The sequence below is a fragment of the Hippocampus zosterae genome, chromosome 1 (genome assembly GCF_025434085.1).
Source record: "Hippocampus zosterae strain Florida chromosome 1, ASM2543408v3, whole genome shotgun sequence".
NCBI lineage: Eukaryota > Metazoa > Chordata > Actinopteri > Syngnathiformes > Syngnathidae > Hippocampus > Hippocampus zosterae.
In genome coordinates this window covers 21,647,302-21,663,645 of record NC_067451.1, presented here as the reverse complement: position 1 = coordinate 21,663,645, position 16,344 = coordinate 21,647,302, and the positions used below count along the sequence as shown (strand labels likewise).

At 39.8% G+C, this 16,344-nt stretch overlaps 1 protein-coding gene across 1 annotated transcript; it reads left to right on the top strand.

Moving 5' to 3' along the window:
• Positions 1-10,265: 10,265 nt before the first annotated feature.
• si:ch73-335m24.2 (protein eva-1 homolog C) lies at positions 10,266-16,092 on the top strand. Its single transcript, XM_052081080.1, is given in 9 exon segments — positions 10,266-10,421; positions 11,794-11,818; positions 11,820-11,985; positions 12,080-12,203; positions 12,612-12,764; positions 13,481-13,624; positions 13,988-14,059; positions 14,161-14,241; positions 15,624-16,092. Coding segments are annotated over 9 exon segments (1,275 nt in total). The 5' UTR covers positions 10,266-10,303; the 3' UTR covers positions 16,016-16,092.
• Positions 16,093-16,344: the final 252 nt, after the last annotated feature.

Sequence of the window (16,344 nt, the reverse complement as noted above, 5' to 3'; positions counted from 1 at the left end):
TTACTAGTTGACATGTAAGCCACAAAACGCCCACTAGTTCACTAGTAAGATCATTCTGAGGCTTACTAGTGAACATGTAAGCCACAAAACGCCCACTAGTTCACTAGAAAGAGCATTTTGAGACTTACTAGTGAACATGTAAGCCACAAAACGCCCACGAGTTCACTAATAAGATCATTTTGACGCTTACTAGTGAACATGTAAGCCACAAAACGCTCACTAGTTCACTAGTAAGATCATCTTGACGCTTACTAGTGAACATGTAAGCCACAAAACGCCCACTAGTTCACTAGTAAGATCATTTTGACGCTTACTAGCGAACATGTAAGCCACAAAACGCTCACTAGTTCACTAGTAAGGTCATTTTGACACTTACTCTTGAGCATGTAAGCCACAAAATGCTCACTAGTTCACTAGTAAGGTCATTTTGACGCTTACTAGTGAACATGTAAAGCCATAAATGTGCCCACTAGTTCACTAGTAAGATCATTTTGAGGCTTACTAGTTGACATGTAAGCCGCAAACCATGTAAGCCATGAAACGCTCACTAGTTCACTAGTAAGATCATTTTGACGCTTACTAGTGAACATGCAAGCCACAAAACGCCCATTAGTTCACTAGTAAGGTAATTTTGAGGCTTACTAGTTGACATGTAAGCCGCAAAACGCCCACTAGTTCACTAGTAATGTCATTTTGACGCTTACTAGTGAACATAAAAGTCCCATAAATGTGCCCACTAGTTTACTAGTAAGATCTTTTTGACGCTTACTAGTGAACATGTAAGCCACAAAATGCCCACTAGTTCACTAGTAAGATCATTTTGAGGCTTATTAACTGACATGTAATCCGCAAAACGCCGACTAGTTCACTAGTAAGATCATTTTGACGCTTACTAGTGAACATGTAAGGCCATAAATGTGCCCACTAGTTTACTAGTAAGATCATTTTGAGGCTTACTAGTGAACATGTAAGCCACAAAACGCTCACTAGTTCAGTAGTATGGTAATTTTGACGCTTACTAGTGAACATGTAAGCCACAAAACGCCCACTAGTTCTTAGTTAACATGTAAGCCGCAAAACGCCCACTAGTTCACTAGTAAGGTCATTTTGAGGCTAACTAGTTGACATTTAAGCCTCAAAACGCCCCACTAGTTCACTCGTAAGATCATTTTGACGCTTACTAGTGAACATGTAAGCCACAAAATGCCCACTAGTTCACTAGTAAGATCGTTTTGACGCTTACTAGTGAACATGTAAGCCACAAAACGCTCACTAGTTCACTAGTGAGATCAATTTGAGGCTTACTAGTGAACATGTAAGCCACAAAACGCTCACTAGTTCACTAGTAAGATCATTTTGAGGCTTACTAGTTGACATGTAAGCCGCAAAACGCCCACTAGTTCACTAGTAAGATCATTTTGAGGCTTATTAACTGACATGTAATCCGCAAAACGCCGACTAGTTCACTAGTAAGATCATTTTGACGCTTACTAGTGAACATGTAAGGCCATAAATGTGCCCACTAGTTTACTAGTAAGATCATTTTGAGGCTTACTAGTTGACATGTAAGCCGCAAAACGCCCACTATTTCACTAGTAAGATCATTTTGACGCTTACTAGTGAACATGTAAGCCACGAAACGCTCACTAGTTCACTAGTAAGATCATTTTGAGGCTTATTAATTGACATGTAAGCCGCAAAACGCCGACTAGTTCACTAGTAAGATCATTTTGACGCCTACTAGTGAACATGTAAGGCCATAAATGTGCCCACTAGTTTACTAGTAAGATCATTTTGAGGCTTACTAGTTGACATGTAAGCCGCAAAACTCCCACTAGTTCACTAGTAAGATCATTTTGAGGCTTACTAGTGAACATGTAAGCCACAAAACGTCCACTAGTTCACTAGTAAGATCATTTTGACGCTTACTAGAGAACATGTAAGCCGCAAAACGCCCACTAGTTCACTCGTAAGATCATTTTGACGCTTACTAGTGACCATGTAAGCTACAAAACGCTCACTAGTTCACTAGTAAGGTCATTTTGACGCTAGTAAGGTCATTTTGACGCTTACTAGTGAACATGTAAGCAACAAAACGCTCACTAGTTCACTAGTAAGGTCATTTTGACGCTTACTAGTGAACATGTAAGCCACAAAACGCCCACGATTCACTAGTAAGATCATTTTGAGGCTTACTAGTTGACATGTAAGCCGCAAAACGCCCACTCGCTCAATAGTAAGATCATTTTGAGGCTTGCTACTGAACATGTAAGCCACAAAACGCCCACTAGTTCACTAGTAAGATCATTTTGAGGCTTACTAGTGAACATGTAAGGCCATAAATGTGCCCACTAGTTCACTAGTAAGATCATTTTGACGCTTACTAGTTGACATGTAAGCTGCAAAATGCCCACTAGCTCAATAGTAAGATCATTTTGAGGCTTACTAGTTGACATGTAAGCGACAAAACGCCCACTAGTTCACTAGTAAGATCATTTTGAGGCTTACTAGTTGACATGTAAGCCGCAAAATGCCCACTAGTTCAATAGTAAGATCATTTTGACGCTTACTAGTGAACATGTTAGGCCATAAATGTGCCCACTAGTTAGCTAGTAAGATCATTTTGACGCTTACTAGTTGACATGTAAGCCACAAAACGCCCACTAGTTGACTAGTAAGATCATTTTGAGGCTTACTAGTTGACATGTAAGCCGCACAACGCCCACTAGTTCACTCGTAAGATCATTTTGACGCTTACTAGTGAGCATGTAAGGCCATAAATGTGCCCACTAGTTCACTACTAAGATCATTTTGAGGCTTACTAGTGAACATGTAAGCCACAAAACGCTCACTAGTTCACTACTAAGGTCATTTTGACACTTACTAGTGAACATGTAAGCCACAAAACGCTCACTAGTTCACTAGTAAGGTCATTTTGACGCTTACTAGTGAACATGTAAGCCACAAAATGCTCACTAGTTCACTAGTAAGATCATTTTGACGCTTACTAGTGAACATGTAAGCCACAAAACGCCCACTAGTTCACTAGTAAGATCATTTTGACGCTTACTAGCGAACATGTAAGCCACAAAACGCTCACTACTTCACTAGTAAGGTCATTTTGACACTTACTCGTGAGCATGTAAGCCACAAAATGCTCACTAGTTCACTAGTAAGGTCATTTTGAGGCTTACTAGTTGACATGTAAGCCGCAAACCGCCCATTAGTTCACTAGTAAGATCATTTTGAGGCTTACTGGTGAACATGTAGGGCCATAAATGTGCCCACTAGTTCACTAGTAAGATCATTTTGACGCTTACTAGCGAACATGTAAGGCCATAAATGTGCCCACTAGTTCACTAGTAAGATCATTTTGAGGCTTACTAGTTGACATGTAAGCCGCAAACCGCCCATTAGTTCACTAGTAAGATCATTTTGAGGCTTACTGGTGAACATGTAGGGCCATAAATGTGCCCACTAGTTCACTAGTAAGATCATTTTGACGCTTACTAGCGAACATGTAAGGCCATAAATGTGCCCACTAGTTCACTAGTAAGATCATTTTGACGCTTACTCGTGAACATGTAAGGCCTAGTTCACTAGTAAGATCATTTTGACGCTTACTAGTGAACATGTAAGGCCATAAATGTGGCCACTAGTTCACTAGTAAGATCATTTTGAGGCTTACTAGTTGACATGTAAGCCATAAAACGCCCACTAGTTCACTAGTAAGATAATTCTGAGGCTTACTAGTGAACATGTAAGCCACAAAACGCCCACTAGTTCACTAATAAGACCATTTTGACGCTTACTAGTGAACATGTAAGCCACAAAACGCCCACTAGTAAGATCATTTTGACGCTTACTAGCGAACATGTAAGCCACAAAACGCTCACTAGTTCACTCGTAAGGTCATTTTGACGCTTACTAGTGAACATGTAAGCCACCAAACGCTCACTAGTTCACTAGTTAGGTAATTTTTACGCTTACTAGCGAACATGTAAGCCACAAAACGCTCACGAGTTCACTAGTAAGGTCATTTTGACGCTTACTAGTGAACATGTAAGCCACAAAACGCCCACTAGTTCACTAGTAAGGTCATTTTGACGCTTACTAGTGTACATGTAAGCCACAAAATGCCCACTAGTTCACTAGTAAGAGCATTTTGAGGCTTAATAGTGAACATGTAAGCCACAAAACGCCCACTAGTTCACTAGTAAGACCATTTTGACGCTTACTAGTGAACATGTAAGGCCATAAATGTGCCCACGAGTTCACTAGTAAGATCATTTTGATGCACTAGTTGACATGTAAGTCGCAAAACGCCGACTAGTTCACTAGTAAGATCATTTTGAGGCTTACTAGTTGACATGTAAGCCGCAAAATGCCCACTAGTTCAATAGTAAGATCATTTTGACGCTTACTAGTGAACATGTCAGGCCATAAATGTGCCCACTAGTTCACTAGTAAGATCATTTTGACGCTTACTAGTTGACATGTAACTTGCAAAACATCCACTAGTTCACTAGTAAGATAATTTTGAGGCTTACTAGTTGACATGTAATCCGCAAAACGCCCACTAGTTCAATAGTAAGATCATTGTGACGCTTACTAGTTGACATGTAAGCCGCAAAACGCCCACTAGCTCAATAGTAAAATCATTTTGAGGCTTGCTACTGAACATGTAAGCCACAAAACGCCCACTAGTTCACTAGTAAGATCATTTTGAGGCTTACTAGTGAACATGTAAGGCCATAAATGTACCCACTAGTTCACTAGTAAGATCATTTTGAGGCTTACTAGTGAACATGTAAGGCCATAAATGTGCCCACTAGTTCACTAGTAAGATCATTTTGAGGCTTACTAGTTGACATGTAAGCCGCAAAACGCCCACTAGTTCACTCGTAAGATCATTTTGAGGCTTATTAATTGACATGTAAGCCGCAAAACGCCGACTAGTTCACTAGTAAGATCATTTTGACGCCTACTAGTGAACATGTAAGGCCATAAATGTGCCCACTAGTTTACTAGTAAGATCATTTTGAGGCTTCCTAGTTGACATGTAAGCCGCAAAACGCCCACTAGTTCACTCGTAAGATCATTTTGACGCTGACTAGTGAACATGTAGGGCCATAAATGTGCCCACTAGTTCACTAGTAAGATCATTTTGAGGCTTACTAGTGTACATGTAAGCCACAAAACGCCCTCTAGTAAGATCATTTTGACGCTTACTAGTGAACATGTAAGCCACAAAACGCCCACTAGTTCACTAGTAAGGTCATTTTGAGGCTTACTAGTTGACATGTAAGCCGCAAAACGCCCACTAGTTCAATAGTACGATCATTTTGACGGTTACTAGTGAACATGTAAGGCCATAAATGTGCCCACTAGTTCACTAGTAAGATCATTTTGACGCTTACTAGTGAACATGTAAGGCCATAAATGTGCCCACTAGTTCACTAGTAAGATCATTTTGATGCACTAGTTGACATGTAATCCGCAAAACGCCCACTAGTTCACTAGTAAGATCATTTTGACGCCTACTAGTGAACATGTAAGGCCATAAATGTGCCCACTAGTTTACTAGTAAGATCATTTTGAGGCTTACTAGTTAACATGTAAGCCGCATAACGCCCACTAGTAAGGTCATTTTGAGGCTAACTAGTTTACATGTAAGCCACAAAACGCCCACTAGTTCACTAGGAAGATCATTTTGAGGCTTACTAGTGAACATGTAAGCCACAAAATGCCCACTAGTTCACTAGTAAGATCATTTTGACGCTTACTAGTGAACATGTAAGCCACAAAACGCTCACTAGTTCACTAGTGAGATCAATTTGAGGCTTACTAGTGAACATGTAAGCCACAAAACGCTCACTAGTTCACTAGTAAGATCATTTTGAGGCTTACTAGTTGACATGTAAGCCGCAAAACGCCCACTAGTTCACTAGTAAGATTTTTTGATGCTTATTAATTGACATGTAAGCCGCAAAACGCCGACTAGTTCACTAGTAAGATCATTTTGACGCTTACTAGTAAACATGTAAGGCCATAAATGTGCCCACTAGTTCACTAGTAAGATCATTTTGAGGCTTATTAGTTGACATGTAAGCCACAAAACGCCCACTAGTTCACTAGTAAGATCATTTTGAGTCTTACTAGTGAACATGTAAGCCACAAAACGCTCACTAGTTCACTAGTAAGATCATTTTGACGCTTACTAGTGAACATGTAAGCCACAAAACGCCCACTAGTTCACTAGTAAGGTCATTTTGAGGCTTACTAGTTGACATGTAAGCCGCAAAACGCCCACTAGTTCAATAGTACGATCATTTTGACGGTTACTAGTGAACATGTAAGGCCATAAATGTGCCCACTAGTTCACTAGTAAGATCATTTTGACGCCTACTAGTGAACATGTAAGGCCATAAATGTGCCCACTAGTTCACTAGTAAGATCATTTTGACGCTTACTAGTTGACATGTAAGCTGCAAAATGCCCACTAGCTCAATAGTAAGATCATTTTGAGGCTTACTAGTTGACATGTAAGCGACAAAACGCCCACTAGTTCACTAGTAAGATCATTTTGAGGCTTACTAGTTGACATGTAAGCCGCAAAATGCCCACTAGTTCAATAGTAAGATCATTTTGACGCTTACTAGTGAACATGTTAGGCCATAAATGTGCCCACTAGTTAGCTAGTAAGATCATTTTGACGCTTACTAGTTGACATGTAAGCCACAAAACGCCCACTAGTTGACTAGTAAGATCATTTTGAGGCTTACTAGTTGACATGTAAGCCGCACAACGCCCACTAGTTCACTCGTAAGATCATTTTGACGCTTACTAGTGAACATGTAAGGCCATAAATGTGCCCACAAATGTGCCCACTAGTTCACTAGTAAGATCATTTTGAGGCTTCCTAGTTGACATGTAAGCCACAAAACGCCCACTAGTTCACTAGTAAGATCATTTTGAGGCTTACTAGTTGACATCTAAGCCACAAAACGCCCACTAGAAAGATCATTTTGAGGCTTACTAGTGAACATGTAAGCCGCAAAACGCCCACTAGTTCAATAGTAAGATCATTTTGAGGCTTACTAGTTGACATGTAAGCCACAAAACGCTCACCAGTTCACTAGTAAAGTCATTTTGACGCTTACTAGTGAACATGTAAGCCACAAAACGCCCACGATTCACTAGTAAGATCCTTTAGAGGCTTACTAGTTGACATGGAAGCCGCAAAACGCCCACGAGTTCACTAGTAAGATCTTTTTGATGCTTACTAGTGAACATGTAAGGCCATAAATGTGCCCACTAGTTCACTAGTAAGATCATTTTGACGCTTACTAGTGAACATGTAAGGCCATAAATGTGCCCACTAGTTCACTAGTAAGATTATTTTGAGGCTTACTAGTTGACATGTAAGCCACAAAACGCCCACCAGTTCACTAGTAAGATCATTTTGACCCTTACTAGTGAACATGTAAGCCACAAAACGCCCACTAGTTCACTAGTAAGGTCATTTTGAGGCTTACTAGTTGACATGTAAGCCGCAAAACGCCCACTAGTTCAATAGTACGATCATTTTGACGGTTACTAGTGAACATGTAAGGCCATAAATGTGCCCACTAGTTCACTAGTAAGATCATTTTGACGCCTACTAGTGAACATGTAAGGCCATAAATGTGCCCACTAGTTCACTAGTAAGATCATTTTGACGCTTACTAGTTGACATGTAAGCTGCAAAATGCCCACTAGCTCAATAGTAAGATCATTTTGAGGCTTACTAGTTGACATGTAAGCGACAAAACGCCCACTAGTTCACTAGTAAGATCATTTTGAGGCTTACTAGTTGACATGTAAGCCGCAAAATGCCCACTAGTTCAATAGTAAGATCATTTTGACGCTTACTAGTGAACATGTTAGGCCATAAATGTGCCCACTAGTTAGCTAGTAAGATCATTTTGACGCTTACTAGTTGACATGTAAGCCACAAAACGCCCACTAGTTGACTAGTAAGATCATTTTGAGGCTTACTAGTTGACATGTAAGCCGCACAACGCCCACTAGTTCACTCGTAAGATCATTTTGACGCTTACTAGTGAACATGTAAGGCCATAAATGTGCCCACAAATGTGCCCACTAGTTCACTAGTAAGATCATTTTGAGGCTTCCTAGTTGACATGTAAGCCACAAAACGCCCACTAGTTCACTAGTAAGATCATTTTGAGGCTTACTAGTTGACATCTAAGCCACAAAACGCCCACTAGAAAGATCATTTTGAGGCTTACTAGTGAACATGTAAGCCGCAAAACGCCCACTAGTTCAATAGTAAGATTATTTTGAGGCTTACTAGTTGACATGTAAGCCACAAAACGCTCACCAGTTCACTAGTAAAGTCATTTTGACGCTTACTAGTGAACATGTAAGCCACAAAACGCCCACGATTCACTAGTAAGATCCTTTAGAGGCTTACTAGTTGACATGGAAGCCGCAAAACGCCCACGAGTTCACTAGTAAGATCTTTTTGATGCTTACTAGTGAACATGTAAGGCCATAAATGTGCCCACTAGTTCACTAGTAAGATCATTTTGACGCTTACTAGTGAACATGTAAGGCCATAAATGTGCCCACTAGTTCACTAGTAAGATTATTTTGAGGCTTACTAGTTGACATGTAAGCCACAAAACGCCCACCAGTTCACTAGTAAGATCATTTTGACCCTTACTAGTGAACATGTAAGCCGCAAAACGCCCACTAGTTCACTCGTAAGATCATTTTGACGCTTACTAGTGAACATGTAAGCCACAAAACGCTCACTAGTTCACTAGTGAGATCAATTTGAGGCTTACCAGTGAACATGTAAGCCACGAAACGCTCACTAGTTCACTAGTAAGATCATTTTGAGGCTTATTAATTGACATGTAAGCCGCAAAACGCACCGTGACAACAGCAGGCTTTAGGAAGAACATCAAAACAAATGTTCAAATAGAAAACGAAAAGTGCTGATTTTGGCATTGCTGTAAGGATATTCTCCCATTTGGAATTTCCAGAGTCTTCCTGGAAACAGCAGAGAAACGGGAAATACGGGAGCTTGCCATTGACCTTTCACTTACCCCCCGCCCCTCTCTCTCTCTCTCTCTCTCTCTCTCTCTCTCTCTCTCTCTCTCTCTCTTTCTCTCTCATAGACAAAAAGATAGGAAGGCGCTCTCTGATTAAGAGGCACACACATATCTCTTCTGCACACACACAGTAAATGGAAGTAACATCCTGAAAAAATGCCTTATCTCAGCGAACAGGGCCTTCTATGTTGACAACAAGAGAAACTGGATTTTTACCGCAACGAAAAAAATAAATCCTGCAACCAAAATAAAACTAAATTTTGTCTATCAAATAAAGCCATAACCATGACAACATGTTAGAAAAAGTGTAAAAGAGCATATTCATGCATCAGCAGGATTATACATCTCTCACCAAAACTCAGCTCAGACAGACTCCAGTTACCAGCACATCCTATAAGAAAATGGTCATAAGATGTATCTGCATTAGGCACGGAGCTGTTGATGTTAGTTAAGCCTAGCCTGACTTAGCTTGCCATCAAAGACTGCACTGCAAACAGAAAAACACTTCTAGTTTGCTTCAGCACACAGAAATAAAAACGTTTGTGTAAAAAGTCCAATAAAATATAGTACAATGTAAATATACAAATGGCATCTCTTCACCGGCAAGCGGTTAAGCACTGCACATTGACCGACACACTGCAGCGGGAAAAGTGCAAACCTCTATCAGGTTTTGGAGCCACATATAAGATGCTGTGCTAAAATCCTGTTTATTGAACCATAAAAACATGGTGTGAATGTCTGACAACAAGTTCAGGGTGTACCTGCCCTGGAATAGGCTCCAGCATGCCCATGACTCCCATGAGGATAAAGCAGTTCTGATACTGGAAGAATGGATTTCTTTTGTAGGTATCTGCTCCATTTTCGGTACCTTAGTGAGCATAGTTTGTTTTATTTGTTTGTTTGTTTTATGGACTGATGGGCCAATTCTAACAGAGGGATCTGAACACTCCCAAGCAACAAGTGGGCAAACAAATCAAATGACCAGGAAAATAAATCTCAACTTTTTTGTTAATCTATTTTGGACGATAATATAAAATCACAATCAATAAAGATTTGTACCTATATGTGCTACATACTTCACTTTTTCCGAGTTCCAAATTTTCTGTTCAATGTGGCCTTACTGAAAAAAACAATGGCATCATTGATCCAATGATCTCTCTGCAGGGCCATTAACAGAAATGCGAGATGCGATTCCAACAAAAGAGATCACAATGACAGAGTTTAGGAGGGTCAGCTGGTTTCTCTCTTTTTTGGCTCTGGAGATCAACACTGCACATTCAGCCCCTGATTTCTCTTGTAAGTACCGTACTCTTTTGGTCTTCTATTGTTTTTCAAGTTGAAAGCAGAAAATGGATGAAACTTACACAGAGATAAGCAGTATCAAGTTAACCTTCCAGTTATGGTGCTAGTGCAAAGGAGTAATTTTAAAATTGCAACAACAAAAAAAAGTCCATCTAGAAAAAAAGGTTTTAACATTGTAATAAAAAATATTTAGGATGAAATTACATTTTTTAAAATTCTTTTATAATTTGTATTAGAAGTACAGTATCTCTTTTTCATTATTTTTCTGGCTTTATTATTGTCCCTCTTTTCATTTCTCATTTCTTTATGTATTTTCAAATTCTATTTCATTTGGGAATATGTCCCAATCCATCATCTATTTGATATGTACACCCAGTACTCACACAGCAGGCATACAGGGGGGCAGACATTTTTAATTGATCAAATTTTTTTCCTGTCAAAAATACTCTCATTCTACACTATATTTCACATATTGTCACCCTCTTAAAATAATAGCATGAGTCATATTTACACCATATTCTTCTTTTGCCTTAAACGTCTCTTTGGGATGCTGGCCACTTCTGCTAAAATCGGCTACATACTTAATTTAAATAGATCATTCAGTTCTACCTTGGCCTGAAATAAGATTAATAAATACAATATAATGAGCATTTGTTTTTCATGTTTTCTGGAAAAACAGAAAAAAATGACTTTGGCCATTATATTAGGAAGTTTGATGATTTGTCAACCCCCCCTCACACTAACACAAACACGCACAAACACAAACACAATCACAATTTATTTCACCTGAATTTAACACAAGATCATAAAATGTGGATACATATTTAATCTAGAAATTACTACCGGTAATCAGGAGAATTTAAAAAGTCGAAATGAATGCCGATTTTGTGCTCTCAAAGTAACATGATTGTACTTCTTTGGTATGGCTCATTTCATTTGTATTTTATTGTCTTGTGAATATTGTTGTAATTTGACTATTTGTTGAAAAGGTTGCATTGTGTGTGTGTGTGTGTGTGTGTGTGTGTGTGTGTTTGTGTGTCTAGGCCTAATAATAGTTCATTGTGAGCTAGTGCCTGGTACTGCCCAAAATAAACATACACACAAACACGCACACACTCGTGTACTTTTGTGCATTTCTACATGTGTGGTCAGAGTCCAGTAAGTCTCAGAGCTCCACCCAACGACTGGGACACCGCCACCCATTTGGAAATCGAGATTTCAAATTGTGTTTTGATTCATACTTAATACAGTAAATGAATCATGCAATATAGTCGTTTGTCATCATTTACACAAACCATCTTACTAAAACCAGAATACTATTTTGAATGGAGTGAGCACAAATATTCTTTTCACTTTCCTCCAACAGTGTATCTCCACAGTGTTCTGAAAAACCCATGCGTGCGCAGGGGAAACCCTCACCATCAAGTGTCCTGCCAGGACATCTGTGGCCGTCTTATCAGCCTTCTTTGGACGGCGCGTTCCTCAACACTATTTATGCCCCAGCCAGAAGACAAATCTAACCGAGGACGCAGAGTGTTCATCTCCACTCGCTATCAAGGTGATTGTCGTGCCAGTGAGGTACATTCACTGTTCTGAGAACATTATTGTGTTTTGTGTTGTTGTTTGCTGGGGTTTTCTTTTTTTCGATGCAGAAGGTGCTGTCAGAGTGTCAGGATGAGCGGTCCTGTCAAATACCCGTCCTTGGCCCCGTGTTTGGGCAAGACCCCTGCCCACTCACCAGCAAGTACCTCCTAGTGTACTACAAGTGCAGACCAGGTAGGTGGAAACAAGTCAAGAGGTGTATGGCAAGTTATCAAACTTTTCTACCATGGCTGCAAGAACAAAAACTCAAATGGTTCAAAATTTCGTGCCTGGGGGCAGTATAAAGCAGACATATGGATATAGTACATGGAGAAAGTCCCAGATACTCAATAAGTTGGAGTAGTATTCGCCATTTTTCACAGAGAATCAAAAATAATATGCCTGTGAGTATTGTTACATGTCTTGTGCCATTGTTTGTGTTCAAATGTCTGTTGCTCAAAGATGCCATCCATGAGAAAACAATGGTATCTTGCATAATTGGAACCATTCAGCTCAGCGAAGTTTAAGCAATGCTGTTGCTTCGAATCCACAACATGTTATTTTCATTCTTTAAAGGGTAGCTTGGGTGTCTTGTGTTTTCAGAGTACTACCGCACAAGACTCGTGTGTGAGAATCAACGCTTGAGGCTGGCGTGTAAGAATGACACCATACTGGCCATCTACTCAGCCACCTTTGGACACCTGCTGCATGGAAGCCCCCTGTGTCCTCAGGGAGGGGGCTCGCTGGTGGACATGGGTCAGCAACACTTACAGTACAACAAACCAAGTGGTGTTAATTTTGTCATTGATGACCCAGAGCTCATTGTTCCACTTCTCTTACTCTGAAAAATGTGGCGAGGGCTTGATGAAAAAGACGCCTAGAAATTTAAGCACTTGAGAACAGAGTCATTAAGCAAGGCTAATAAACTGACAGCCACTTGTCTGTGAAGCAGAGTATATATAGGCAATTGGTAAGGAGGCATGATTACATTCAGGTGCGGCTCATGAAGGAACGGACACTCTCTAGTTGGAGATTGAAAAAAAACAAAGTAAACAGGACAGGATCATGACAAAATTGAATTGGCAAAAATAAATCAACATCCACGTTCACATATTAGAAGCAGTGCAGCAAAAAGAAACGTTACCAAACGAAGAGAAAAGTCCAGCCTTTTTGAACTACTTCTGTACTGCACAATGCAAAGGGCAGTTTGATGCACACTTCTGAAATAACAAATACACTCAAATTGCCACATAGTAACAATGTTATTATGGGTTTCATTAATAATTAATGATACACATTGTACAAAGACAGTGATCATGCTAATGAGTCCCTCACAATAATTTGCTGGGATAGACTGTTAAACTTATACAACTTACACATATTCAGATTTAGGTTGTAAATGTAGGTCAGTGCTTCTAATTAGTGTGCTGACTTCCCACCACTGGTGAAAACACCACAATTGTGCATTTCAGAGTGTTTGTCGTCGTCCGCTCTGAGGAAGGTTTCACGTCGGTGTCACGGCTAAGCGAACTGTTCAGTGCTTGCTGACACTCAAACCTTTGGGGACCCGTGTTTCCCCGGCACCAGGAAACACCTGCGAGTGTCCTACACTTGTGGTGAGAAGTCAACTGTCATTTGCTGTATGCTTTAGGTAACTGACATTTGTACATGAGGCTTTACTTCCACCAAATGCAAAATGGTGAGGTAGAATGATGTGTTATTTTGATCAGTGTTAATATCTATCTATCTATCTATCTATCTATCTATCTATCTATCTATCTATCTATCTATCTATCTATCTATCTATCTATCTATCTATCTATCTATCTATCTATCTATCTATCTATCTATCTATCTATCTATCTATCTATCTATCTATCTATCTATCTATCTATCTATCTATCTATCTATCTATCTATCTAGCTAGCTAGCTAGCTAGCTAGCTAGCTAGCTATCTATCGAGCTAGCTAGCTATCTAGTTCCCAGGTATCTTTTGGAAGACGTGGGTAGAGAGACAACAGATCCTTTCATTATCTCAGACTACACACACGGTAAGAGTGAACTGTAACACTACTACTACTCTGCCTCATTCAAGTTTTTGAGAGTACAGATGACTGATTGGCATCTGAGCAGAGGCCCCTTTCGCCTGCAGGTGGATGGTACACTGGCCCCACCTACAGGCCTCAAAATGTGCTACTAACCAACTCTCTGGAGATGGTCGAAAAAATGTTGGGTATGTGAACTGATTATCATACAGTACCTGACTGAGTATGTTGTTTATAAAGAAGAAGGGACTAATTCAATGTGGCTTGCTCACCGTGAGAGCTTTGTAACAGAGTTAAACAAATATTTATGTTTTGTGTTCTGATTTTTGCCATATGACAGCTGTTTTTTTTTAAGGATGTGAAGGAGCTCTGCGATGGAGAAATACCTTTGTTAAATACTCCCCAGGCATTTTAAAATAACATTTGTTTCTTTTATGGCCGTTGAAATAATTTAAAAATAAAATAAATACATTAAAACACATATATTAAGAGAGAGGAAGAGCAATCGATAACAGAAAAATATTGTTCCGTGTACCCATCCTTGTGTGTTTACAGTAAACAAACCACTCCCCTTTTGTTGTTGTTGTTGGTGGTGTTTATGTATGTATGTATGTATTTATTTATAACAAACTAACAAACTCATCTCACGATATATGGTACATCACCAACCATGCCCAGAGATGTGATTGTAAAAATGAACATATAGACTCACCACTTTGTACAGGTGTAAAAACAGTACTGCAGAGGATATCACTTTCAATAATATTGAGCACAAAACCAGACTGAGGTGCAAAAATTCCTGTTTTCATTCTTATTCTTTCACATTTATAGTGTCAAACAAAATACTTGTGCCTCCATCTAATGGTCGACAGTGCAATTACACCCAAAATAAACGGGAGTAACAATAATAATAATAATAATTAAATGACGTGAAAAACAATTGTAAATAGCACTGCGATTTATCGATTTTGTATTTATATTACACTTAATTGATCGGTGTTTCTTTTTTTCTTCTTTCTTCTTTCTACCCACAATCTTGCTGCTGTAGACTGTAAATTTCCCCAGTATGGGACAAATAAAGGATATCTTTAAAATAAATAAATAATAAATAATAATAAAAATGTGTGGCAGGTTGATTGAACACTCTAAATTGTCCCTAGTTGTGAGTGTGAGTGCGAATGGTTGTTCGTTTCTGTGTGCCCTGCGATTGGCTGGCAACCGATTCAGGGTGTCCCCCGCCTATTGCCCGAAGACAGCTGGGATAGGCTCCAGCACCCCCCGCGACCCTAGTGAGGATCAAGCGGCTCGGAAGATGAATGAATGAATTAATGGATAAAAATAAAGGAAACTGTACAAAAACAATATGCTGCAATGTGTCCTTTCAAATTCTGAACAATTTTGGAATCCTAGCGGTAAGATCTGAAGGCCCTTTTTTTTATATCAGGCTACATTTGTTTTATTTTGTGTGGGTTTTTTTGTGGGGTGGGTGGGTTAGCTTTTCCTCGTTTATTGGTTTTACAGTCGCATGCATCAAATATATGTTAAAAATAATTTGAGCATTCCTTTTCAGGGCTACCTGAAAGAGTGGCTCTGTATTTTGTCTCTGGGATCTGTGCTGGTCTGGTTTTCCTGCTCTGTCTGTTTGGAGTACACTCCACGCTGGTGAAGGACATGAAGGAGCTCGTGTCAGATCTGCATGATGACTTGAAAGCACCGAGTCGGCAGCACAAGGACCTCATACAGGACCTCTACGACGATGATGAACTTTCGCTCTCGGATTTCTCATCGTTTCATCACCTCACTCAGTCATATCGCATGGCGGACGTGCTCGCTGCCCCCATGCTGACTGTGGAGATGATGGCACAGGGTGCTGAACACAGTCGAGACCTGCCCAATGGAGATATTTGGCCACATCCAGACACCAACCCTTATGTCATTCATCAGATTACAAATTATAATTAATTTCTCTTTGAACATAATGCTTTGTCAAATTTGACCCGTTTTGATGTTTGGCAGCAATAAAAACACTCTAAATTCAACCCTGCATCCATTTTCTAATCCGCCTATCTTCACAAGGGTGGCAGGCATGCTGGAGCCTGTCCCAGATGTGAGGCTAACCAGCCGACTACCGTGGTGCCCTGGCACTTTACATTCCTCCCTGAAATGTGATGACTTTTCGTAAATGACCCAAAAGAGAAAAATATTTGTACAGGTGCTTTCAATTTATCCATATGTATTTGATCGAAGACAAATGGTGGTAATGGTGGAACTGTTTAAATTGTAAAACTGTA